Source organism: Perna viridis, chromosome 4 (assembly GCF_037379345.1).
Source record: "Perna viridis isolate PV_CMFRI_1.1 ecotype Kerala chromosome 4, ASM3737934v1, whole genome shotgun sequence".
In the NCBI taxonomy this organism is placed as follows: domain Eukaryota; kingdom Metazoa; phylum Mollusca; class Bivalvia; order Mytilida; family Mytilidae; genus Perna; species Perna viridis.
In genome coordinates, this window is record NC_142448.1 from 48,212,078 (window position 1) to 48,236,657 (window position 24,580).

Here is a 24,580-nt window from a genome sequence, read left to right on the forward strand (position 1 = left end):
GCCTGCACCTGAACATTTTTGAAGTTTCTTTCATTAAAAGACTGTTTTTCTTAAAAACATTTTATAAATATATATATCACACTGCAAAAATCATTAGTCATTATTATTAATCATCAGGTTCTATCACAATATTCTATACACTTTAAACCATAAAGACAAATATGTCTTCAAGCATTTCTTTTGTCTTTAGGATTTATTTGCAAAACACCCTCTTAAATCTGAAATTTTACTTTCCTCATTTTGGGATCATTTGTAATACCTCACTGTTTAACATACTTTTTTTCAATTTTGGATTCTGCCTCAACATTACTGGAAAGATTTCAAATTGGCAAAAATTTTGAATATATATCATGCAGTCTTTTTTTACTTACACAATAAAAAAAGTAATGTCATAATCTATTAAAACAAAATTGGGTGAGATTTATTTCATAGTTGTTTCAAATAAATACATATATAAAAGGATACCTACTTTTCTCATTGTTTTTTATAATTCTGGCTTCATACCAGATGCCATTCTTCCATTTGGCCTCTACCCTGTCACCTACAGCAAAAGGTGCCTGTAAAAAAATACATATAATGAACTAAAAATCTTTAATTTGTTAAACAGTAGAATACTTGTACAAAGCTGCATACAAGAGAATAACACTGGTCAAACTGTAACAATTTTTATGTCAAATTAATATATCCAGCATTTGCAAATTTATAAATGGATATTTTCAGTGATGTGACTAGAGGATCATTTTGAATTAAAATTTTATTTCATTCTTAATTAAAATAAACGATAACATTCTGCCTAGAGAAGTATAATACATACCTCATTTTCATCATTTACAGCATGATCTTCACTGTCATCCTTCAAAAAAGAATAGGTTATAGTGTTAGTCATTTGACTCAATGAAATGTTTACCATTTTACAGAATTGAAGTAAAAAAGAAATTTTGTTTTTAACAATTCAGGTTATATTATCTCCCTTTTAAAGAATGTAATTGTAGAAATAACTGAACTTGCATCATGCACATCACACATGATGTATACCTTCCACATTAAATTTCATCAAACCCACTCAAAGCGTTCATCAGGAGTAAGAAAGCCCTTATTACCCTTACCCAAATATATGTAGGCACTTCTACTCTAATTGAGTTAAATGTCAAAAATGTGCACACTCAGCTATGTAAGTCATTTTAATCATCTCTATTTAAATAATATATTCAATTTTCATACTTGAAATCTACATACCTCTCTTATCTGCTCTAATATTTCATGCAACTGAAAATTAACAAGAACAAATTAACTTGGGTCATTATAATTACAAAATATAACAATACAAAACAAAAAATAATGCATCATATTCTAATTTATGCTTTAAAAAATATTCGATACATTCATTTGGATACTAGAAAGATGAATTTTTAACTGTCTCAATTGCAAATAATGAAACTCTATATTACTGAGCATCACATGCAAGGCTGATAATAGACATACAGTCAAACGAGAACAGGTATCAGACAGGCCCTTAGAAATGGGTCAGGGAAGTTTATTTAAAGTGAAAATAGCCTTTGAATTGGTTTAAAACAGGTAATTAAAAAACAAAGAAAAAATAAAAAAAGAATCATTTACAGTACATGATCTTGAGCTTGTACCTTGAACTATTTTAAAAAAAATCATTTTACCTAACCTATCTTGCCCCTTTCAGCTAGACCTCTTTTTTTAATGGTTATACGTTAGAAAAATGTATAAGTGTAATGCTTGAGGGCCTGAAAAAAAAAAAAATATATATATATATATATATAGATCAAATCAAGTCTAAACTACACCACAATTCTAGAATCGATGTGAGGTTGCAAATTTGTCACTCCCTCAGCAGAATTCGAACCCCTCCTCTTATCTGACATCTATGGCAACACCGCCTGCACTAAGTCCAACGCTCTAGACCGCTCGGCCAACTTGGTTATATAAAAATATAGCTTTCGTTAATCGAATGATACTTCCTCCAAAGTAAATATAGAGTGTGAACATTAGCACAAGATGTAACTGAACAGGACAACCTCTGATAGTATTGAGTACATATGTACAATTTATTCAGAACCTACCTAATGTCTTCCTTGGGGTTGTCTTGGAACTAAAACACATCCTATGTATATATAAAAAACATACAAAAGTTTCGGCATTAGTACAGTGATGTTTTGTAACATTTGAATGAACTTTTGATAATGATTAAAAATAAGGAGACTCCATATCATTGACTTGTATTAAGCTTAAATGGCCTGTTATTCCTCTTTTTATCCAGTTCATCCATATGGATGTTTGTCCACACATTAAATATGATAGAAGAAACAGGTGCAAATCTAAGTGTATCAATCTAAAATCCCATATAATATTTTTCTAAATTAAAAATACATGTATATTAACGACTATTTCATATCATTTGAATTGTCCTTGTTGAATTCAAGAAAATGTGTGCTCCCATGTATAGAAAAATTATAAAGGTGTAAAAAAAAACAGAAAAATTCATGAAGATTCAAGTACATATATTCAAATGATCTTCATACATAAACAAAGGATGTAAAAAGCTAATCTTATTTTTTTTCAGCTTAAAATGTAGTAAAATGTTGAATGTCCCTACCTAGTGAAATTAAATAAATATCATTAAATATTATAAAAACCTTTTTCATTTCCTCACCCCCCCCCCCGTAAAAAATCTTAAAACGACAAAAACCTTAAATAATACAAACATAAATTCACACACTAACCATTTCTTTCAGCTTTCTCTTCAGCTCATTCACTTCTCTTCTTAACCTGTTATTTTCTGTTTTCAGTCTAGAATTTTCTCCCTACAAAATGTAAAAGAAATAATAAGCATCACTTGATTAAACAAGCTATAATTCAAGTACACCAATATATCAATATACCATTGACTAACTGAGTAATACATATCAATATTTTATGTAAAAATGGAAAGACAATGGGTAGGTCTAACAGTTTACATGTAAACATCCATGCATACATAAATGAGAGGCTTTCAACTTTACAGCAAACCAGATCCTTCCAAAAGTCCAATTTTTCACTAAAAATACTTCATGACTCATAAATGATAATAAATATTATGGAAATGAAATCAAACTTCTCTTATATATCAAAATTTCAATATGAAATTGAAAATATCTTGTTAAAGTCTGTTAGTTATCACATAGACAAGTCTTGGCTGTCACCTGGCCACCCAACTACCCATGACAGATTGCTAAATTATGAAAAGATTTTTTCCATCCAGCTAGCAATTATTTATTATGAAACCCAACAGTCTCATTATGAATTTAATATTAGCATAGAACAAATTATTAATATACTTTAATTGACTATAAGCACTATAATTACTTACTGCAAGATGTTCCATTGAACTGGTCTTTTGTTCCTAAAATATATATAAAAAAATATTATGCATACTGAAGAACTATATTAGTCATTGGACCATCAAATAATTTTTAGTTTTGGTAATCCCTTACATGTCTCCTAAAATATCATACAGTCACAAAGAAATACATTTTATTAGGTTTTTCCAGTATGATTTATCAAAAATAAAGGAAAAAATTTGCAATTCGGAAAAAGCACAGTATTTTTTAAAAGATATTTACCACCAAGTAAGTATTTATATAATATATCATACCTTTAGTTTCTTTGCATTCTGGCAGAAATCCTCTACTGAAACAAGCCCACAACTGAGCTGCTTAGGAGTCTGTGTATTCTGGGCTCATCCCGTACACCAACAAAATGTCTGAAGAGCCCAGCTTTCACCTCCTTGAAAACATTATTTGCCAGCAAGGTGCTGTTATCTTTGGCCCGGAAGACTAACTGAAGCTCTTCCCAGCAGCATGCTGGAAGACAGGAACAGTAAATCTGCTCTCTAAAATTACCACCAAAAGTCGCCTACAAAAAGGAGATTTCTCTATAGAGTGTAAACAATAATGAAAGATAGACCAAAATGGAGACTATTATACCCATATTAAGTAACTTATTTTATCGTTAGAAGATTTCCTCTTTGAACAAGTTAAGAGTAACATGTAATTCTACTACATATACTTTTTGTGTAATATATATTCAGATATCATTTTTCTTCATTATTTTCTCTGACAATAACTGTAAACTTTTGTCTGTGTATAAAATTGCTTACCTACATTTAAAATGCAAAGGATGCAGTTCATGTATATAAATAAACTATAATGAAAAAATAAAATGCACTAAAATGGATTGTAGAGCTGAAGGATGCCTTTCATTCCAGACTTTTGATTTTTAAATAAAATATTGTTCATAATAAATGATTTTTTTCTTTTCATTTAACAATACATTACTTATGAACTTACTAAATCACTAAACCCAAACAGGTCTAAGCAGTCTTTTCGCCAATTCTTCTGTGAGGAATCAAGGAAGTCAAGCAGCTTCTCTGGATCTCTTCCATCTGGGTGGAGGTCCCTCATCAACTATAATTAAAATAAATAAATATAAAAACGTTCAAAAAATATGTTCAATCCTTTAAGTGTTGGCTGGACCAAAGTTCGATACTGGTTTCCATCAGAAGGGATTCACCTTCATACAGAGAGGGTAAACTTATTGACAGATTCAAGTTTTTGTGTGCCTCTGCCAATGTTGGCATTACATTATTTTCTTAACCTACTTCAGTTCCATAAAACTACTTTAAGTCATTGTAAATATGTTTACTACACAAGTCCAAGGATACTGTAGTCTACAATAAAAACATTCTTGACAAGTATCCACAGTTAACTGCAATTCATTTTTTAATTTATATATATGATGCATACAAACACTATAATTACAAATCACCCTAAAAAAAATCTTGTTTTTCTATGGTCTTTCCCCAGAGTCTTCAATCCTTTCTATCACCAATTTAACAGAATGGATTCTCTTTTGACAAAATGGTAATGAATGGCTTAATCATGGATTTAAAAATTAAAAAATGCACTGGTATAAATAAAAAGTACTGATTTAAAGTGCACAAAAAGTTGTTTTTTTAATCAATTTTGTAAGAAAATATTGTCCCACAAGTTCTGTAATACGTTTCACTTACAAACAAGATGAATTGTACCCCTGTTGTTATAAAATTAACATAAATTATAGTACCTGTATTTCTTCTTTGAAGGTTCTTCCTTTGGCTGACTTTCTTCTTTCTACTTCAATGACTTCCATCATGTCTTCATCTGAAATAAAAATCATATACATATATATACTGTATTGATACAAATGCTCATTATATACAAATATATATGTCAGCAATTATTCCTGTTATCTGCTTTATATTACCATGAATCATTCTGTTATATTATATGTGTGTGAAGTACGTTTTAAGACGAGCAATTAAAACTGTCAAAGCCATGCACAGGGGCTTAAGTTTATGAGTTAGATACTTATAATTGCCAAAGATTACATCAATTTTTTTTTACATTTAACTATTCATGGCCATACACTAAAAAGCAGTTTTCTGAATGTAACTTGTGTACTTAAGCCCCTGTGCATGTATGTAACATAAATGTATTATTTAAAATTGCATGCTATCTTTTCATATCTTATTTCTTTTATCTTTAAGTAAATTTGATTTACCTGATTCGTACAGCTCTATGATTGGTGAATACTTTGTCTGTAGCTTCTTAAAGAGATTACAAAATCTTCTTCTGGAAGTAACACCTTCAAGTTGCAGAAATCTCTTGTCAATAGCTTGGTAGGCACCAATAGGCAAACATACCTGGAAAACAAAATAGGTATTTAAAAAAATACAAACACACACTTAAACAAGCAAACACAATCAATGTTTTCAATTTCCATGCATATTGTCATCATTGTGAAATCGATTATAAATAAGACCAAAAAAATTATGTTTAATTCCTGTTACCATACCTACCCTATTTGTTTGTGATTACCCTAAATATTTAATGGCCTTTTTGGCTCAATTTAGGTTACAGACCACCATTTCAACCAATGAGCATTCGGAACGTACGCAAAAATAGTCCTACGCAGAAATTACCCCTGTTCCTCATAGTGCTGTGAAAAAAGTTCTCATCTTATTTAAAAAATTTAAACAGTTTCTGAAAGGAAAAACATTTTTGTACATTTTATAGGTGCATTTTGCTTCTTGTGATGTGAAGCCTAATCTCCATAATGATTTTTAAATATACCGCTATCTTGTGAAAACACTGGGATTTCCCATGCTATTTATAGACCCTTCACTTCCGGTGACCAGTACTGCACTGCAAGTCTGCTAACCCCACATGCCATTCTGAGGATTGTGAGCTGACATATGTAGAATCATGCTGATATATAGTCCTCTGCAGGTTAAAGTTAAGGTAAAGTCCAGAGAAGCCATTGAATATTGTGAAATTAGCATAGAAGCCTATGGGAAGTGGAATTAGTGGTTTTTAGCCTCAAGTACTGTTGTAGGCTAAAATGTTGTGACAATTTTGACACAAGCAGACTTTCGTAGGACTTATCATAAGGATCTTTTCAGCAATTGAAACTTTCTTTCTATTATAGTTTTCAAGATATTGACTGAAAGCTGCAAAAAAAACCTAAAAATGTAATTTTTCATCTTTCAAGGGCAATAACTCTTACAAGGAGTCGCCTGACAACTTTTTTACCTGAAGACTTTTGAAGGCCTTGCATTAATAATCATTTCAGCAATTCAAAGAGTTTGGCTAAACCTAACAGTTTTGGAGATATATGTGAAGAACTGCAGTCTAACCCTTATGTTTTTAAGATTAAGATTTTATTAAAATAACATAAAAATGTGGAAAAAATGCCAATAACCCCAACATGGCTTAATAGATTAAAATGAAAATTTGTCCACAGATAGATCTCATCATGCTAAACACTTTAACCCATGTCAGAATTTGGCTACACCTAACGGTTTTGGAGATATATTAAAAAACTACTGTCTGACCAATATGTTCTATTATTATTAATGGCGGTCATGTTTTTTATGGATCATGTATCTACACATCAGTTCTATGCAGAATACCCCAATGTACATTCATACCAAGTTTGGTTCTAACTGGTCAAGTAGTGTCAGAGAAAAGTTTTGACAAATTCTTAATGACAAGGGACGAAGACAAAGACGGACACCAAGTGATGCCAATAGCTCACCTGGCCCTAGGCCAGGTGAGCTAATAGAAATACTAACATATATGTGCACTAATATTCATCAACCTATAGTGAAAAATCAGCTTTGCCAAGCGTATCATGATACAACCAGAGTGGTCAAACCATAAACAGTTAGGGCAAGTATAAACACAATATTCGTTTTTGACAAACCTAGGGACTTACACTTTATTATGGACACAACAACAGGATTGGATGCAATATAGTACAAAATTTGAAAGTCAATTAAAAATTTTCAAAATCAGACCTCTTTACAAGATGATATAACTGATTTACAAATACAGTCAAGGATTTTCAAAGAATCAAATAAAAAAAAATGAAATGGGATCAGATCAATAAAAAAAGGGTTTTGTTCCGGTTTATTTTTTAGGAGGTTATAACCATTTACATAATATGAAATGAGACAGTTTTGTGTTTTTATTTTCATATCAACAATTCCTCCTTTCATATTAAGAAGTACTATAGTTATATATAACTATATGTTAAGGTAGATCAAACCTATAACAAAGAGCTTTCTTTCCTGTTATCTTGCAAAATCATGCAGACTTATGTACTGTTGATTAATTATAAAAGTTAGAAGCGATGCTAAATAATATATAAGAATAATTTTAAAAAACTGTTTGACTTAAAATTTCATGTGGTAAAATTACAAACATTTATTTTAAAATGCTTTATCAAGTGGAGACAATTGTCAGAAAAATGTTCTAATAATAGCACTAACCACTTTTGGGTCAAACGACCATTCCTCTATGTAGTACATACATATTTCATAAATTAAAAAAAAAACACTTAACCAAGATCTATGCATTATAAAGCCATTTTTTTAGCAAAATCTGACAAAAGCAAACAAAAAAAGCTGAAAATATATACTTTAAAATCATATTTATAATTTACTATAAATTTTAGTGTAAGAAAATTGTTTCCATGTGTAAGTAATTTGCCCCCATGCTGTCAGCAAGCAGAAAAGATAAAAATGTGGAATTTAAGTATTATTTATTCAAGTAAATTTTGTGAAGAATTTCTCAGATCATCTTCCATTAGCATAATGATTTTGAAAGCCTTTTTTTTAAGCTTTTTTTTGGAAATTCACAGTTGAACTTTGAAAATTGCTTTTTAACATGTAGAGTAATGGAAACATTACAAGTGGTTAGTGAGACTTGCAGAAGGTTTCAGTATTGCACAGACTTTCCCATACACTGATGTAGTAAAGTGCATATCTGAAAGCTTTTTAAAAAAATAACAATTGATTCAACATTCATCTGAATAAAACTTTCACTTATGTAGCACTACTAAGAACATGTGGAAATTTAATTTTCTACCAAAATATTTCTGAGAAAGAAGTCGCAAAATGCCTCTTTCAAGGGGAGATAATTGTCAGGTAAAAGAGAAAACCATACCACCAACTGTGGTCATTACAATGGTAAAAAAAATGAAAAAAAGGATACAAATAACTTAGTTTTATAAAGAATAACTTCTTATAAGCATAAAATACAAGTTTCAGGTCATTTCGGTATTCTAGGCAGATGAAATTCAAGATTTTAAGCCACTCTGGTACCCCAAGCTGATATTAATAAATAAAAAAAAATAAGAGACAGCATGAAATACATTGTAACAAACATAAGTTCTATTGAGCTTTTGACCGACATGATACAAATGGATATCACTATGATAGGACAAACAGATAGATATATTGCATATACATTTAGTTTACTGATATATATCATAATGAAATTTGCCTGCTTTAGATTCTAAGTTTCTATATGACAAGTTTCAGTTATATCCTAGACTTTCAAATAGTTTTAAAAGGCCATATGAATAAAAATGAACTTACTTCTCTCTTTTCTGTGAGGACTTTGACATGAGCCTCAATCTCACCGATCTGTACAGTACCAACTACTGCTGCATCGGAGTCCTTTGACGTCTTGAGGTACAACTTTTGATCTTTAACAATGAACCACCACTTTGGAACAGTTGTACTACTATTGTTCATTTTGCCAGTAGATTTTATTGCGATGATCAAGATCATCAGTCGTTCTGGATATGACACGATCGTGTGAAAAGAATAGATTGACAGTGTTAGCCCCGCCCAATCACAATAGTTCACCAATCAAAAAGAGGCTTGATAACAAGCATTGGATGATATCAAACACGTGACCAATGTAGCTTTGAAAAATGTTGAACTATTATCAGATATTAATTTTTTTGATACAAAAAAATCCATTTTCCTAAAATTCCATAAATTCAGAGATTTTCCCATCTCTATTTCGTTTCATAGAAAATTACGTACTTATTGAATTTGAGTAAAAAGGGATGGGTCATTAATTACTATTCAAATCGATAACTGTTCAAAAGGCTTGACCACTATATTTCGACAATAAGTGCCAATTAGGCTTCGGAATTCTTTTGTCATGTAACTGTTTACTGGCTGCATGTAGTTCAAATATGTTCAAATGTTCGTTACATTAGTTATCGAGTTATTGTTACCATAAATGCCATGGCTCTTTAGTTTGTATATAGTGGACATTCAAAAATAAAATGGTACGCTTTTCTCATATGAAACCTCATTTACATTTGCCCTTTAGGAATATTTATGTGACCGTATAGATGTCTTGGAAACGATCCACACACTGTGCGATAACGTTAACCTCTATTGCATTTTTGAAAGTTGTTAATATTTAAATATTAAACTAATTTAAACAGGTTAATCTAAAGCGATTGTAAAAATGAAGAATATAGGTGAATACCATTGACATGTTTATTTTGTGTTCCTAAAATATATTTACTGTAATTGATATACCACAGAGTTGTTTATCCTTGCTTTGTTAAAAGTCTTCTTTGGAAATAAATTTCAATTATCATCATACTCTTGTCCCTCCCCGGCCTTCCGCCTCCTGATCTGCCACTGACACCGTTGGGAATTTTCAGACCCTTTCATGCTTACATTACTTTCCCTGTATCAATTGATCCGATGGATCAGTGTAGCGAATATAGTCGTCACATATAAATGCTGAGTAATTGATAAAGATTGATAAAAAAATGAAAAAGAATAATAATAGTAATATAAATTTCTATTATTGTAATTATAATATTTGAATTATTTACTAAAATACCTTATTCTTACGACTTTCGGGTCTGGCACACACAAATGGTATAATACTCAAGAAATAAAAATAAATAAATAATGAAAATAAATAAATAAATAAATAAATAAATATATAAATAAATATATTGATGTGTTTACTGAAATATCTATTTTTATGAAAAAAAGTGCTTCGCCCATTGATGACACCGCCCGGTGACACCTGCACTCTTTTCGACATTTCTTTTGTTTTTGAAGTAATGATTTATGACAGGAAGATATCATAAAAAAGGAAATAACGGGAAAGCGCCCACACAACTTTATGGCTTGCTGTTAATTGTTTACCCCCTTTTCACACCTTGGAAATAAACAGCATTTAATTAGTCGGCTCGTGAACGATTCCTTTGTCGGCATGCGACGTTACCTGGTTTCTATGGAGAAATTTGATAGATTAGCCAATGAAAAGTCTTTACAACGGGATTTTTTTTGGTGATTACAGCCTCTGTATTTTTAGGCATCCTGGGTGATGAAACCATAGACAGAAGATATCACAGTTGAAAGGTATTTAAAAAAAAAAAATTCATACGTAATAATGCTTCATTTTTGCATTGCACATTTACAAGTATGTTTTCTCCACCAGAACCTTACATGACAATCTGATGATTTTTTTGTAAAATTTGTAAAATTTGCGAGAAAAAAAAAGAATTAGATAACGTATATATTTGACCGATCAGCCTTATACATCCAAAAACAGTTCCTCAACCATATCTATGTAAACCTATGCCATATATGTATAAAAAGTTGTATGGTTATAATCACAGTCTTGCAAATGAAAGGGGTAGATGTCAATAGAAGTTTTTGTATTTGTTAATGTTCTTTTAACTATATTGAAGACGAATTCTGTTTTATACTTGTATGTCCTTTTTATCAAGATTTAAGAAAGTTGCCTATCAAACCTTATTTTTGAAAAAAAATCTAGCTTCTGCTTACCCAATATCAGCAGCTTTTAGACAGTGTCAGAATATCTTTCTTTATAATATGGATCGACTTTATTTAAAAAATTGTTTATTCCTTACATATGTACTTCTGTTGATTTCAGTTATTAATTGTTTATCAAAGTGCATTTATGTGTTAAAAAATTTTAGTTGAGCACTACTTAAGTCAAGTAATCCCACCATAGGTGTCTATGTAAAAACCTTCCTACCTTTTTTCCTTCCAGTATAACCTTAAATAGACAAATATATTTTTCTTGGTCTTACGAAAAAATCTGAACTTATTTTAACTATATGCAATCTTACTTTTCCTGACTGAAAAAAAATATTATCTTTCTTTTCTTTGAAAGCGAGAAATCAAAAGGTTTTTAAGGAACCTGTTTATTTGTATATATTTGTTTCAGTCTATTTCTCGTGTTGACATGAAACTGTTTTGCAAATCTAAATTGAGTAATTAAATTCAATCATGAAGTGCTGTACACGGGCTTAATAGTAGAATTGTAGTCATATCTTTTCCAGGCAACCCAAAAATACTTTATCACACGACAGACAAAGATGCTACAATTTACAACTCTGATGAAGACAGCTTTGTTTCCGACGGAAGTGGTGAGTTTGATTTTTAAAAATTGCATCTTTAAGCAGTAGTGTAAAAGAAGCCAGTGGACTCAAATTTCAGCTGGTCCGTACTTTGAGTCCACAGGCACTTGGGACCAGGATTTTTTCAAAATTTTCCTCAAAAATATCATTAAATCATTTTGTTTCCATATTTGAGTTATTATGCATGTTCTCTGAAATGTCCGCTTGCTGTTTATTGCTGTTTATACTATGCATAGTTTTCATCTTTATACTTGAGTCACGATATTATCCCGTTTTGAATTAAAATAATTCTTACCAAACGTTTATATTCAGATATTAACTTTCACCAATGACACTTTGAATTAAATTTAAATATTTGATGGGCAGATACAAACGTGTGCCAGCTGGGGTTCCCCCAAAAAGGGGGTCGCCAAGATATTATTTTACATTTTTTGTCAATTTTACACCTGAAAATTACAAATTTTCCAATAAAAAGGGGGCTGCTAACCCCTGACCCTCCCTCCGGATATGCCACAGATGTTTGCGCATCGATTTACTTAGTGCTAACGATTTTTTCTCCGGAAAATGCCGAGTGGTGTTGCGATCGGCAAAAATCAGCAACCGGAACTACTCGGCCATTTCCGCTACAGTAAAAATTACTTTTCTGTGCGTAACAAAAGGGTGAGGGTTCCGATTGCGAAAATCCGAGCAGTCCCAACTTACCATAATAGGAACTTCCGGTTGCACTAAGGCCCAATGCATAGTAGAATTTTTGGCTCAATGCGGATACGAGACCACAATTACGCATAATTTCAAGACTGTGCATTTCAATATACACACTTTCAAGAGCATATAAAAAAAAAAAATCCGTCGTGCAAACCAAATAAATCTTCTCTGTCAACAAATGGTGTCAAATTAGGTAAGGAAGACTGCAGTGTTACTGTTAGAAACTGAATTTTTTGTCAACATAGACCCATCATGATTTTACATTGATAGCACTGTACATTTTAAAGCAACTTGAGCCAACTTCGTCATTGACCTGCTGGATTTTACATAGACTCGGAGGCGTGGATTTAAGGAGGGCCATGCCCCCCTACCGAATTGAAAAAAAAAATGCATGAAATCTTGATTTCTCACAAGTTTTTCGCACAAAATTTTTTTTCATACCAATCAAAATGCCTGTGTTCTCTAGCCTAAAAACCTAACTACAAGCTGAATTTTACAATAAAAATTCAGGATACTTTACCATCATATTCTTAAATTAACTCAATATGTTCCAGAGTAATCAGGTAATGACTAATTAAGTCCTAAATTTCACTGAACCAAATCATAACTTGTAGTCAGAATTGATTGAGAAGAAAAAACTCATGTAATTTGGACATATTTTCTATTTAAAAGATGCAAAACTAAAGGAAATAAACTTCCAGTAAAAATATGAAAAAATGAAGAAGGTACCTACTACCAAAGTTGGAATTATATTCATATAAAATGAAAAACCAAGGGGAATTAATTGTTATCTAGGTCTCACTAACCACTTCCGGGTCAAATGGCCACCCCCCTCCTCCTTTATGTAGTACCAAAAACACACTGAACCTAGAAATATGCATTGTAAGTGCATTATTTGTGTGTATTCTGATCAAAAGTAGTCCAAATAAAGCTGAGAATGTGTACTTTAAAATCATATTTGTAATTTACTACAAAAGTGTGTAAATATTGTTTACACGTGTGAGTTGTTTGTCTCCATGATGTAAGTTAATGGAAAAAGGTAAAACATATTGTTTGTCAGTATTTATTAGTCAAGTAAATTTTGTGAAAAACTTCTACGGTCATCATACCATTAGAATAATGATTTTGAAAGTCTTATTTTCCAAGCTTCACAATGGTATGCGACTTTAAGGTGTCATTTGTCCTGGGAATTCACAGTGAAACATTGAAAATTATTTGTTTAACATGTAAAATAATGAAACGTTAGAAGTGGTTAGTGAGACCCTATTAAACTAGTAAATTAAACTATAACAAATAATATAAGTATAATAAATAATGTAAGGTTCTATTTATCTGAAAATGCTTTACATAAGATTAAAGGAAAAGCAGTCCAGGCTAACAGTTCATCATCATTACCTTTCGACAAATACAGGCACAATTTCACTACAAATTTCCCTCAGATTACAGACAAACCTGTGTATCTAATAAAAAATTTACACAGCAAAAATCAGGTCAGTTTTTGATACATATTTTTTTTTTATAAAATTAATGTAATTTTTTCATACATAGGGGATGCTATGCCTTAATTTTTTCCAGACACATAAGTAGTCTGTAGTTGAAAGGTAATGATAAACTTTTACACTGGTGGAGCCAAAATGTTTTATTCATGTTTTATTTGTATTTAGTTCCTTTCTACCTTTTAAACGTGGCTATTGTTCACTTATTCATTATTCTTATTATGTTTAACTTAAACCACTTAACAACATATATTATTTTTAATAAATTACAGCTCAGTTCTATCAATTTTAGCCATGACTAGTGCAGTGGGTTTGTCAACATATCTGTTTTACTTATAAGTTTCAAATTACATGCATGTATGTGTAATGATTGATTTTATCAGAAAATTTATGAAAGTTCCACAGGTAATTTAATTTTTGTTTTAGATGTTTACTCCTCTGATGAAGAAAATGCAGATCCACAAATTAGATATGATTACAGAAATGGTCAGTACATATTTATATTTTGTTGCAATTAATCATATAACATGTAGTCTTACTTTACAATTTGATCCATTTAAATTACTCAATACTGATTTTTAACAAAGACTAATGTTATCCTAAGCAATCACATCTCATTTTTTTTTATCTGTACACATTACTGTTAATGTATTAATTTTCGCAGTTGCTAATTTTCGTGAATTCTGTCAAAGCATATTCGCGGGTATCGATTTTCGCAGTTTCAAAAAATGATAAGCGTTGTGTAGTGTTAAAATTAATTGTGAGTGTAGTTTTTTTTGTGGTTTTCTCTCCACCACGATTGTAAATGGAACTCCTCCAAAATTACTGAACAAATAAATTAACCTGGTTGATAGTTCATGAAATGTACTGTGAACTTTTGAAACCTGTCTGAACCAAATCCTGAATCTTAACCAGTCACACTTTGTATTCCCTTATAACAATTTAAATGTACAATGAACCTGGGTAAACTGAATATTTGTCTAAACTGAACCAATTTTAAACTCCTTAAGGCTTTGGTTCATGACAGGTTAGATATGCAGTTTATGATACCGGCTGAAAAATTAGGTGTATTTCTATCCTGATCTCTGTCTGCCAATCTCCAGTTTCCAGATGATATTACTCTTGAAGAGTACCACAATGACTTTTTTTAGAGATTTTATTTTATTATATGAAAACTGGGTGGATAACTAAGATGCTCTCTATTGATTAAATGTTTCTTGTGTCAATAGTACAGTAGTGTCAAGAGTCCAGCTTTAGAAAGCTAATACTAGTAAGACAATTTTGACCAGGTGAGCGATCCAGGCTCTTTGGAGCCTCTAGTTTTTATTAAGTGCCTTATTTTCATTCCCCCTACTGGCAGAAGGGGACTTTAGATTTGCTCTGAGTCTATCCGTCTGTCTGAATGAATTACAGATCAAATATAAGTTTTGTTGTGTTCCACTGATATTTGTTCAAGTTATGGCCCTTGAGCTTCGAGAATTTTATAGAAATTTAAGTTTTCCGCAGTTTTTTTCTAAATGCTTGCAGATATTTAACTGATTTTTTATATATGAGTCTACCTTGATTAGTTTCACTTTGCTGATTTCTTCAGTTTGACATTTATACTTAATGATCCAAGGTAGTATTTGGGTCAGTGATATAAACAGCCAGAAGGGGGTCTATGTATTGTTTTGCACTACCCTCAGAATGCTTGTTCTGGTTGAAATTAAGGTCTTTTCATTTAACAATACATTATACATTACTTTAGTTTATATTTCTTATGATTTACAGAAAGAAAACCTTCCAGAAAAAGAAAAGAAGGTGTTCTTCAACAAAAAGAAACTGACTTACAGACCATCCTCAACATTCCTAAAGATTGCTGCTCAACAAAATGTATGGAGTCCATTGATTTCAACACAATACATACTTGCAGAGAAGATTTTTATCTGCTAAACCAGAAAGAACAGTCAGAGTTCATTAGAGACAGTTTGATGTAAGTTCTTATCTTCTTGTACCAGAGTTTCTTTATTTTTTTTCTTGATTCCTCATTTAAATCCTTGCTTGTTTTTTTTCTCGATCAGATTTTAGTGATCTTGTAGAGTTTTAAAATTGTAGGGGGTCTTGAAGTATTGACTTTTTCATTTTTGATGTGGGTTTGAAATTTTTTTATTGCATTCCATATGAAAATCCCAGCCTAAGTACAAGAGCTTTTAAGATATGTTTAGCAAAGTAACCCTATCATATACTGTTATATAGATAATGAAGTACAAAGTGATCCTTAACTGCCCCCTAAAGCAGACCTTTATATATTTTGTACTTGAAATAAATTTCAAAGTATTGTGCAATATTGTGTCCAAGTGAGTTGTTGTGTTTATAACAGCTGTAAGTCCTTATGTTTAGTGTGCAAAAACAATTATTGTGTTCACACTTCACTTAGGTTAACAAAGTTCAACTGGCTGTGGTAGTATCATGATGTGCTGGGTGAAGCTTTTTATTGAGTGAAGCGGGCAGTCATGATATGACCACTGTGAATGGCTGCTGAAATTTAAAATAATGACATTATTAATGTTGTCAGGCCGCTTTTATAACAGTGTCTAAAATTACTCAAATAACCCTTCTTTTTCAAATAAAAAATCCTGATTATTTTGGGATAAAATTCAACAGAACATTTAATACTTTATAGTAGACACCATTTTCTTCCAACATGGTAATTGGCATATTTTGTGCTCATGGTCCAGCTGTTTATTGCTCTATTGATGTTGTAATCATGTACAAACTGTCCTGATTAAGCATGTATGATTTTGGCATTTGGGCTACCATCAAAATGTTTGAACAAATATTACTAAACAATTAATACTGCTTAGTGATATCTAGTTGATAATTATAGCCTCTCACTAGGAATGATAATTATTATTATTATTATGTTAGATTCGCCTTGTCCCTTTGTCCGTTGTGTCCAACCAAATTTAATTGGAATTATATTAGCTCCCAATGAATGGATTGATATCAAATTGGTTGTGTGGCTTTATATAGATACTGATAGGGCAGATTTTGGATGCTGTTGGAAATCAACTTCCTGTTTTGTTGGAATGCCATTTTTCACTGATATATATGGAATGAAGGAGAACAATTTTCATCCCAAAAATCTTAGCTCCCATTATAAAGATTGATATCAACTTTCTGTTCAAGTGGGAAGATATGCATAGCATGACAGTGTGAATATTCATGCATTACATATATATATAACTGGTTAAACACTGATATTATAATCCTAAAAATGGCATCGACAGTCCATTTTGGTTGGTTGTTAGTATCATTGCAATTTTTACTTTCAGTCTCAGGGATGCATTCCAAGAAACCAATCAAAAGCCAAAATTCCTAATGTGGGGAAAAGAAGTCTGTGATGTGGCCTGGAGAATTATACATGGAATAAAATATAGAAGGTAATTTACATTCCTGTATATAATTTAAACTTCATAAAAACTTAACTAATATAGTAACACAATTTAGTAATTGAATAAAATGAATGTACTGTCACCAGCTAGATTCTTATTCAGAATAAATGAAAGGAAGGTATTCTGAGGTTTGGGATCCTCAATTTCTGACTTAAGACCTTTGAAAGTATATTTACATGGATTTTTGACCTTCATTTGTTTAAAACACTTCACTGCAGACTTTTGGTGTTTCTCAAGAGGACCATTGATTTTTAACTGGTAAAAGTCCATGACCTTTTACTCTTGAAAATAAATTTGAACCCCTGAAATGTTAGCAGAAGATCCATACCACATCATCTTTTAAGTAATTGTTAAAGCTGCTTACTGTGCAATAGAAAGTAATCTTAGTTTTTAGTCTTTAGATTTTTGCAGTGAGCTTGCTCACATTAGTTCTAACTGAATCATAACCAGACACATTTTTGCTAAATGATGCATTCTTGTAAATAAGTATATTAATGTTGGTCTTACTTTGCAATGTGTACTTATGGGAAATTAATTCCAACAGTACAAAATCAAAACAATTTTGGTAACAACAAAATGATACCGTCATTGTAATACATTAGAAATTCTATCTTTTGTACTACCTTTAACATTCTTAAACATTCTGCTGCAGGTACCAGTACATTCGCAGAAAGCTCCAAATGTCAGGGAGCAAAATAAAGTTACAAGACGCAAGAGAGGGGATGAGCTACCCAACAGAAGCCTTTCTCAACACAAAAGAATTTCTCTTGAAGTATGCAAAGCACTTTGGGGATGAGCAACCAGACGCGACTGAAGTGCATCTTCCGTCCTGTGTAACGAAGAAACTTGTTTTCAGTGACTACTCACTGCACTGCATAACCAGTTGCCTAAAGTGTGTGAAGCTGTCACGCTTTTTACAGATTTGGAGAATGGAGTTTCCAAACTTAAAAGTTAGAAAGGTACTGTACTTACTAGTATATTGCGAGAATGAACACTCACTTTCATAAACCTCAATTTTAATACTTAGCATTTTTTAAATGACTTATACAAATAAAGTGTATTTGATATGTAAAGAAATTGATAAATAACATGTAATAGCACATGTAGCAGAACTACTGTAAGTTTGAGTACTGATATAAAATCAATATTTGTAAAAAAGACACCAACTTGAAGATGGTTCAAGTTTCCTTGCAATGAATACTGAGGAAAGAAATTCTTTTGAGTTGAATTGTTCTGATATAGTACTTGCTTTGGTTTTTATTTTCATGAAACATTTTAGCTTTACAACACATGTAGCATATGCTTTTGTAAGCTATGGACATACATATAAATTGAAAAAATAAACTGAAATAAACAGTATAACGAGAATAGGTATGGTGATTATATCAAAGAGATAACAACCCCACTTTATGAAAATATCAGTCCTTACATATAATAGAACTAGAAGAATTTGCAAAATTTGCATCTTAAGATTTTTTTCCAGCATCAGAAAATGACACAGTGTAGTGAGTGTGCTGTTTTTAAAGAATCTTTTCTGAAGAAACTCACTCCAGAAGAAGCAAAGAACTTAGAGCTGAAAAGAAAAGCTCATCTTGCTCTTCAGAGGTATATCTATATTTGACAAATCAACAAAGTTTTCTTGATTTTTTTATTGTGAACTTGTTCATGCACAAATTAAATCCTCAAGTGTTCTTGGCACAAGTGAATACATTTTGGTTTATCATGTTATTTTCAACATAAATTTTAAATTCTGTCATTGGCGGAGTGATATCAAAATTGTGAGGTTGGAAGGAGAAATCCAGAGAGTGAAATTACCGAATTTATTTCACTTTGTGAATTATCGAAATTCATTGGGAACAATCGATAAAACACTGCTATCAATATGATAAAAAATGTGAATTAAACAATGGATTTTAAGTACAAAGTGAACACTTAGTTTCAAGTGTATTGCCATTGGTGCAATCAGTACTGTCCAAAAGTATCATAATCTTTTTTCACAAATAAATTTGCCTCCTTCTCTATTATAGCTTTCAATTTGTGGGAGGTTTATAGTATTCATGGTGTATGTCTGTCTGACCACAACCTTCCAGTTTTTCTGCAAATATACTTAACACAACCCTTTGATATTTTGACTTAATTTCTGACTGAGCATAACTTCCTGTTTGGTGACTGTATATATTTTGACTACATGGTTACTGGGATGGAAAGTGGGTGGGAGTTCTATCAGTGAGGTTTGCTCACAGTCTTTCTATTTTACATTTTCAATAACTTTTAGATACAGTCAAGTCATGCATTTTTATATTTTGTGTTGATTATTATTCAGAGTTGCAAGAGAGAAATACTACAAGCACAAGAGCAAAGCCCTTGCAAGTCCTGACAACTATGCCTCTATCATCATTGACAATATGGACCAATCAAAAACTGCAATACCAAGATTTCCATTTGCATCAAAGGTTAGTTAAGTCCTTTGCAATTAAAGACAATTCTTCCTTTTGTTTTGAAACAGCATGATTTGTATTAACTACAAATTTATTTAATACAACTGTCTGAATGTTGCTTCATACAAACCAATTGATTGTCTTGTTTAAAGATAGGTTAAAACCCATTAAACTTGTGTTTATCATCAAATCCATGAAAATTCATACAGCTATTACATGCATGAATTAAATCATATATATATGTTTTTAAACTTAGTCTTATAGGCTTACAAAATGTCTGCTTAAAACTTCGAACTTTGGTTTCTAAAACTTTCATTATCTGTGCTTATCTTTTGTACAGAACCCTTGTGATTTAAGTAGTGTTGCACTGCCTCCTATTGTGCTTCTGAGTTAATATGATATTCATGCTCCAATGAAATGTTTAAGTGGAATGAGATAAGCTTTTACATGTTTTTTTTTTCTTGTAGAATGACAACAAACTTACAACGCTACACCACCATGTAACAGGGGTTCTCAGTCACAACTTGAAAAAGACTTATGCATTTACATGGACTGACCAGTTTCCCTCCAACTGGAATATTACCTTGAATTGCATGATGGCATGCCTTGATGATATAGCTAAGGTAATTGACAACAAAACATAGCAATTTTGTCAGTAATTGGTTTCTGGTGACAAATTAACTGTTATATTTATTTGCCTATTAACTGCATAAATTGTACCATTAGTCTTTAATGAAATTCAACTGAAGTTCTATGAAATAGAAATTACAAATGATAAATATCATACTGCCCACTGACACAAATTATAGAATAGTAGATCATTCAACACTGTCATCAACACATGCTGCATGTTCAGCTTGATAGGTTGTAACTCTCTAACGTGTACAACATTTTATTTTTGCTTGGTTACATATCAACTGCTTTCATGAATGTATCAGGAAAATATCATCAACATTTACTGGTACTATTTGATATTTTGCATATCGATTTATATTGGTAGGCTGTACCATGTGTAAAATTTCTTTTCTTGGTAATACATTCACAGTTGTCTGTTTGTAGAATTGATTTTGTTCTAGTTATTTGTAATATTTTTAAATGATTTGTGGGGAACAAAATCCTTGTTTTATAGTTTAGAAAAAAAATGAAAGTAGCAGATAAATACAATTTCTGTCGAGAAAAGGCCATTATTCATGTCATTTTAAGCTTACAAATTTTCTCTGTTTGTTGTAGGCCAATGGTGGAGGTCTACTACCTACACTGTACATTCAAGCAGACAATGCTGGTAAAGACAACAAGAACAACTTTGTTCTCTGTTTGTTGTAGGCCAATGGTGGAGGTCTACCACCTACACTGTACATTCAAGCAGACAATGCTGGTAAAGACAACAAGAATAACTTTGTTCTCTGTTTGTTGTAGGCCAATGGTGGAGGTCTACCACCTACACTGTACATTCAAGCAGACAATGCTGGTAAAGACAACAAGAACAACTTTGTCTTGATGTTCTTGGCTATGCTAGTCAAGGCAGATATTGTTTGAAAGGTAATTAATAATTAACCATTTATAATTACTTTGAATTAGGTCTAACTTTACCTTTAGGTAAATAACATAGAGCAACAAAATTCGTGAAAGGAGAAAGTTGGATATAGCTTTTCTGTTGTATGCATCTATGTTAAGATGTTGATGTTAGGTTTTTGATAAAATACGAACCATGTGTAATATGTCAATCACATTTTGTATGCAGTTGCATTAGCACCAGATACAGTCTATTGACTGTTAACAGATCAGGTCAATTGAACATGGACATCTTGATCTTGGTCAATGATATTAAGTGTATACTGAAATGTACCGGTACATTAGTGTCACTACATTACATTCCTATTTCTGATTCAGGCATATGCCCTAGTAATCACGGTCTGTTTTCAGGTTTTAATGATAGGTACTGTTGACAATAAACTATATTATAACATGTTATATAGCTGCATTTCTTTCAGATATAAAATTATGAGATCTAAAGGTTGTATTTTAATTTACAGATAAAATTCAGCTTCTTGATGGTAGGCCACACCCATGAAGATGTTGATCAATTCTTTAGCAGAATATCAGTCAAATGCAACCAACAGTCTGCAGTTACTCTGACTGACCTACAAGATATTATAAAAACTTCAGTAGAGCCAGCACCAAATGTAACTCATTTGTACTCTGTGTATGATTTCCGGGCCCTCTCTGACATGGCAGACTTTTATTTTAAAGACATTATGGACAAGCATATGTTTGTCTTCAAGAAATCCAACGACAGAATTTTTTTGAAATACAAGAACTGGCCGCTGTCCAGAGAAATACCAAGACAGGTAGATATCACTTTATGGTACCAGATATCTTACCTCCAGCAGTTTGGTCAGAGGGAAGAGAAGAATTTAACATAACACTGACGAAGATGTCAAATGACTTGATGAAATGGAAGAGTACTGGCAGAGTCTCTCCAGAAAGCCACACCTGGTGGGTCAACTACCTCAAGTCTTTTGAAGGAGAAGTGGCAATACCAACTATTCCAAGAGTAGACCTCTTCCAAAAATTCAAGGTTTGATATAACTTGACATACACTTTAACACATGTTAATGTTAATTCACTTTATTTCATGTATGATAATTTCTAGAAGATTAAATGAAAACAATGTTTTTCTCCAGAGCTGGCACATCAGTGAAACTTTTAAAGCTCAGCTATTAACAATTTCTTTTATTTAAGCTTTTCTTAATATTTATGATGTCGTTTTACAAGCATGACATAATTTCCCTAATGGTTGAAAAGCAGTTGAAGAGCAGTTCAGGAGGCATTTCTTTTTTTAGTCTCTAGTTTTATAAAGTTGCACAAAAAGTTATTCTGAATCTATTGAAAATTTTTTGTCAGTTTTAAAATTTTTAATTGTTCTAGGGTTCTTTGGTTGACCTCTATTTGGGTTTCTATTTTTACATCGATTTCTTATTATTTTCATTTAGATTCCTCAAAAGAGGACTTCCACTATGGATCCAGATGCATTGGATGTCATCGAGAGACACATGAAGAAATGTCGGAAAGTGTCCACCATCAAAATCAGCAAGAAAAGAGGACATTAAATGAACAATAAATCCTCCACTGTGTATTGTCAGCAAATTTAGACATGTACCATTGTTGAATGACTCAATCTATAAATCAAACTTTTGTATTATGCAATTTATTGTTACTTTAAGACTAATATACAAGTATAGTGATACCTGTCTACAGCCAACCCCATTAACCTAAAAGTTGTGTAAATCAAACTTCCCCTTTTGTTCATACAAGTGTTTCAGTATTTTTCAGGATTTTTCTGATACAATTCAAATTAAACAAAATATGGAGTCATAGTTTTGCCAGCTTCTGGTTTAAATTAGTGAGCTAAGTATTCTAACATCAAACTCATCTCATCTCTCAATACATAATGGGCCAGTAAACACAGGTTTCACTTTATTTTGATGACAAGTTGTTTAAAATAGATTGTTATTAATTTCTTATGAATTATTTGTTAGTGGCTTACACAGACAGGAAGTCAGTTGTTCATTCACACACTGTGAAATTCATCTAGTGGAACTATTTGTCAATTTAGTTTGCCATATGTTCATATATTACTGAAAGTAAATATGATATCCGTTGAAAAACATTATAATAGTTTTAAAATTTTATTTCATGTTAAGACAGCAATCCAAAACAACAGTTTTTCATAATAAACAAAATATCTTTGTACAGTTTTTTACATTTGTATATTACATGTATCTTCCTTTGTAAATATTTGACATTATTGAAAATATCTCAGGAATCACTCTTTGAAATTGATAATCACTTCCATGAAAGATTTATGTTTTTAAGTCAATTACTCAACATTACATCTTAAATATATTCCAATTTGGAATATCAATATGTATATTTTGTAAGTAATCAATGTATAGTGATATGTATATGTATTGATATTTTAATTACTTTTTAAATAGAGATGTTTATCTGTAATACAAACATACTTCAAGTTGTATTTGTATTGCATCACTTGATGGCCATTCTTAATCATTTACATATCGAACTAAAATCCACGTTCAGAATTTGTTCCCAAAACAACAGTATATACTTTGCAATTGTCATTGTTATAGCATTGATAACATGCCTTTTTTCGAATTAGTAGTAGAAAAGAAAACAGTTAAATGATTTGGAACGGCTTTATGGTGCAGTTTTAATTAATTGCATTAACATTATTTCATGTGAGCATGTACAAATAAACTTTTGAAACAAACTGGCATTTTTTTATGAATGCCTTTGAATTCTTATTGTTGGGACCAACTTTTGAAAGAATTAAAATTATTGCATTTTATTGTTCTTCAGCATAAAAAAATCCCATGGGAGAAAAAAAATCCCATGGGACAGAAAATATCCCATGGGAGAAAAAAAATCCCATGGGACAAAAAAAATCCCATGGGAGCAAAATTTATCCCATGAATTTGAAATTGCAATAACTTTATTATTTAAAGACATATCAGCAAAAGATAAACATTTTATGAAATCCCATGTAAAGCCTGACACATTGGTTACCCACATGACCAAGTTGACTAAATAAAATAAATAATAAGATTTGCAAACGAGTGTTTTGCAAATTTAAATTGCACTGTGTTAAATGCACGAAAAC

At 31.4% G+C, this 24,580-nt stretch overlaps 1 protein-coding gene and 1 pseudogene across 5 annotated transcripts; one reads left to right on the forward strand and one right to left on the reverse strand.

Moving 5' to 3' along the window:
- Positions 1 to 469: 469 nt before the first annotated feature.
- Positions 470 to 10,308, reverse strand: LOC148620340 (uncharacterized). Of its 4 annotated transcripts, XR_015921784.1 has the most exons (12): positions 8,990 to 10,308; positions 5,608 to 5,749; positions 5,131 to 5,207; positions 4,356 to 4,472; positions 3,662 to 3,921; positions 3,377 to 3,409; positions 2,751 to 2,831; positions 2,091 to 2,131; positions 1,671 to 1,754; positions 1,237 to 1,266; positions 815 to 853; positions 470 to 557 (listed from the first exon to the last, which is right to left on the reverse strand). XR_015921784.1 is itself a non-coding variant. In XM_088581139.1 (5 exons), the coding sequence occupies exons 1-5, from the start codon at positions 9,182 to 9,184 to the stop codon at positions 3,694 to 3,696; spliced, it is 759 nt and encodes a 252-aa protein (XP_088437265.1). In that variant the 5' UTR covers positions 9,185 to 10,308; the 3' UTR covers positions 3,661 to 3,693. The 4 variants fall into 4 exon arrangements, 1 of the variants encoding a protein (XP_088437265.1); XR_015921785.1 differs by lacking the exon at positions 1,671 to 1,754 and having other exon boundaries at positions 3,662 to 3,846; XR_015921783.1 differs by lacking the exon at positions 1,671 to 1,754.
- Positions 10,309 to 10,649: 341 nt separating this feature from the next.
- Positions 10,650 to 24,162, forward strand: LOC148620341 (uncharacterized; annotated as a pseudogene). The gene is made up of 12 exons (XR_015921352.1): positions 10,650 to 10,726; positions 11,702 to 11,835; positions 14,454 to 14,513; positions 15,798 to 15,999; positions 17,342 to 17,449; positions 18,114 to 18,420; positions 18,945 to 19,066; positions 19,785 to 19,914; positions 20,367 to 20,522; positions 21,316 to 21,438; positions 21,933 to 22,477; positions 22,893 to 24,162. The product of XR_015921352.1 is annotated as an uncharacterized LOC148620341 (transcript).
- Positions 24,163 to 24,580: the final 418 nt, after the last annotated feature.